The 3322-nt window shown below is 52.4% G+C and overlaps 1 protein-coding gene across 2 annotated transcripts in view; it reads left to right on the top strand.

Moving 5' to 3' along the window:
* LMAN2 (lectin, mannose binding 2) overlaps positions 1-1497 on the top strand; it is a 19992-nt gene extending 18495 nt beyond the window's left edge. For both annotated transcript variants that reach the window (XM_040240471.1, XM_040240472.1), the window contains exon 8: positions 811-1497. In XM_040240471.1, the coding sequence (XP_040096405.1) occupies positions 811-971 (161 nt within the window). In that variant the 3' untranslated portion in view covers positions 972-1497. The remainder of the gene's footprint in view (positions 1-810) is intronic.
* Positions 1498-3322: the final 1825 nt, after the last annotated feature.

Below are 3322 nucleotides of genomic sequence, written 5' to 3' on the forward strand. Positions count from 1 at the left end.
TGTGTGTGTGTGTTGTGAATTCTGTGTGTGTGTGTTGTGAATTCTGTGTGTGTGTGTTGTGAATTCTGTGTGTGTGTGTGTGTGTGTTGTGAATTCTACTTCAGGAGCCCCAGAGTTGTGCGTGTGGGCCCAGTGGGAGATAGAGTACCACTGGAACCCAAGAGTTGATGTGACATTTCACTTTTTAAAGATTCAAGTTGCTTTAAATGTTTTGGGGGCCAAACAAACCCTGCCGTAGACCACTGATTTGCGACCTTTCATTGAAGGCTTCCTGCTACCAAGGCTTTTGGACACATCTTCTCCAGCCCACCCAGCAGCCCATGCGGCTGGCCCGGCAGGGGTTAATTCCGTGTCAGACAAATGGGCCCACTGGGCTAGAAGGTCAAAGCAAAAGGATGAAGGTTGAGGGTCAGGGCCCTGGGAGCCCCCAGGAGGCACGGAATGCACCCACATGTGCAGGAGGGCAGACTGTGGCCGGGGCTGTGTCTCTCCGGCTGGGAACCTCAGACCATTGCACCGGGCTGGGGTGGTCTTGGGAAAACAGGTCCTGGGCCCGCCTGGGCAGACTCAGGCTGTCAGGGAGATCCCAGGCGTGCAGTGTTCACCAGCTTCTTGCAACAGAAGGCGCCTCAGCCTGGAGACCAGGGACCCTTGTTCCCAGTGGGATTGTCACTCTGTGTATGCCCCTGCCCCGTGCTGGAGCCGTGCAAGCAGGCCACAGCTGCTGCCTCGAGGGTGGGGCGGGGGCCTTATCATGCTGTCTCCTGGGAGCCTGTTCGGCCTCTCATTTCCCCCTCTCTCCTCCCTCAGACAATGTGGACGACCCAACGGGGAACTTTCGCAGCGGACCCCTGACGGGGTGGCGGGTGTTTCTGCTGCTGCTGTGTGCGCTCCTGGGCATCATCGTGTGCGCCGTGGTGGGGGCCGTGGTGTTTCAGAAGCGGCAGGAACGGAACAAGCGTTTCTACTGAGCAGCCAGCCCGTGGCTTGGGGAAGGGCCCTGGCGCTAATGTGAACTTTTTTTTTAACTAGGATTGTAAAAGGAAAATAAGATGACCTTATTTCTTAACCATTTCAAAGAAATAATTAAAGTATTTTCATATATTTTGCTTCTTGCCCAATGGGGAATAAGGCTGCAGGGCTGGGGAATAAGGGTTTTCCATGCCCACAGCTGGGGGCAGAGGCCCTGGCCCTGTGCCGGCCTCTCAGGAGCAGGGGGTTCTGTGCCTGGTGCTGGGCTGAGAGCCGGGCAGGTGGCTGTGAACACTGGAGGCCCCCCAGGCTACACTGGGGTGGGCGCCTGAGGACACCAGCAGTGATCTTGTTCTGTGCTGTGTGGTATGTGTGGCAGAAGAGGAGGCCAACTGGGGAGCCTGGGTCTTCCTGTTCATGCTCCGAGCTTCTTCCCAACGCCGAACCTCGGGTGAGGCTGGAGGAGCAGTTTGGTGGGGCCCAGAGTATGATGGTTTGCTAAATAAAGTGAAATAACCAACCTCAGTTGTGTGGCTGCCCTAAGAGGTCTGTTTTTCTCTTCTTTGAATGACTTCCAGGTGCTTTCCAGCTTCGAGCCTCGTCCCCTCAGGCGTGGCACGGCCCTAGGAGGCAGGTGCTGGGGTCTCCATTTCCCATTTGGGGAATCACAGTTCTTAGAGGTCAAGCAAAACTTGCCCGGTGACACACAACCACTGGCAACATGGGGCGAGGCCTGCAGTGTCTCCACGCACCCGGGGCCTCTGTGAAAGGACCCACTGAGGGGAGGATGTGGTTCCCACACAGAGGGTGTGACTTCCCACCCAAGGGATCGTGGGTCAGTGGCGGTGTTCCCGTTGGTGTCATGGCTGGTCTAAGGCGGTTCAGGACGTGAGGGATGCGCACAGTAAGTGCCACGTGTGGCAGCCTCTGAGGCTCACTCCCAGTGCAGCTGGCTGCTGCTTCCAGTCTCCCCTGACTCCCGCCCGCCATGGGACGGGCCCCCATCCAGCCCAGCACCTTCCCACTCAGTTAAACATTTCAGCCACCACTGACTTCCTTATCATGTTCCTTCTCCACAGAGAGTCATGGGACGTCTGATAAACTGAAAGTGTTTCTTCACAATCTCCTTTATTTTTCTTTCCTCCAAGGACTTGGTTAGGTCTTTCAGACACAGAATAGCCTTTGTTCTTCTGCCCGTAGGTTTGCCTCTGATGGTCCTAACTGGACGATCCTCCTACAGAAGGCTCTAGTAGTGATAACGGCCACTTTGAGTACCGAAATAGGTAGAATAAAACCCAGCATCAAACTGTTCTGTCACAGAGAGCTCTGTAGCAGCCTGCAAAGCCTCTGTGAGTGCCTTGGCTCCAGACTTGCGATAGCACCAGGCTTATCGATCAGCGCGTCCTTGGTCATCCCTATTTTGGTGTCCACAGCTGTGAGGGTTCAATTTCACTCGTCTAGAATGAGATTAATGTGCATCTCTTTCCCACATTTTAGTTTACTGGTGTCTGTCAATCTTTCATATCATAATTTTGTCCAGAGTATCTGATTTAGAACAAAGCTCCCTCAGAGATCACTATTTGAGTGGTAATTATTGCTGCTTAGTAACATCAACTGGGTAATTGCTTCCTGAAAGGCAGACGTCTCAACCTCCTCTTCTGTCAGCTGGTCTGAGGTCTGGGTTTCCTCAAACATCTTGGCTAAAGAACCACACGGGTTTTTTTTAGCATCAGTGCAGCACCAGGACATAGAAGCAATAGAACCTCCATCTTAAAGCAAGCGCAAACCCTTGCTTCCAGTTGTGGGCAGGCTTTTTGTAATTGACATTATCTGACTTTGATTGTAGAATAGGTAACGTAAAAGTAGATGAGGTGAAGAGTGAGAACTTATTTTCTCAGTCGTTCAGGCTCACTCCCAGAGCTCTTTGTTGGTCTACTCTTAACCATCTCCTGTCCCTCTCGATGTTTCCTGCGTGTATGGCTTAGGTGTCTAGAGATTGTTCACATACTTGACTTCGAGAGGTCTGAGCTGTGTTTCCATCACATGGGTTTGGGAGCTTGTTCATGAGAGTAAATATGCTCTTCCTCATTGAAACATTTTATTAAGCACTTACCTCAAAATGGTTTCTTTACTCGAAAAGTAGCTAACATGGAATGTGCACTGTGTGCCCAAGAGTTTGGTTCTAAGCGGTTGACATGAGTTAACTCACTTCACTCCATGCCCTTGTGGATGCAGGAGATCTGTAGGGAGAGCTCGTTGAGGTTCCACCTCATTGAGCATTTCCCTCTTGGAGAGGAGCTCCATGTCCACACTGACATGCACAGCCGAGGCCTGGAGTCTGGACCACCCC

This window comes from Oryx dammah, unplaced genomic scaffold, assembly GCF_014754425.2.
Source record: "Oryx dammah isolate SB20612 unplaced genomic scaffold, SCBI_Odam_1.1 HiC_scaffold_5, whole genome shotgun sequence".
Taxonomy (NCBI): domain Eukaryota; kingdom Metazoa; phylum Chordata; class Mammalia; order Artiodactyla; family Bovidae; genus Oryx; species Oryx dammah.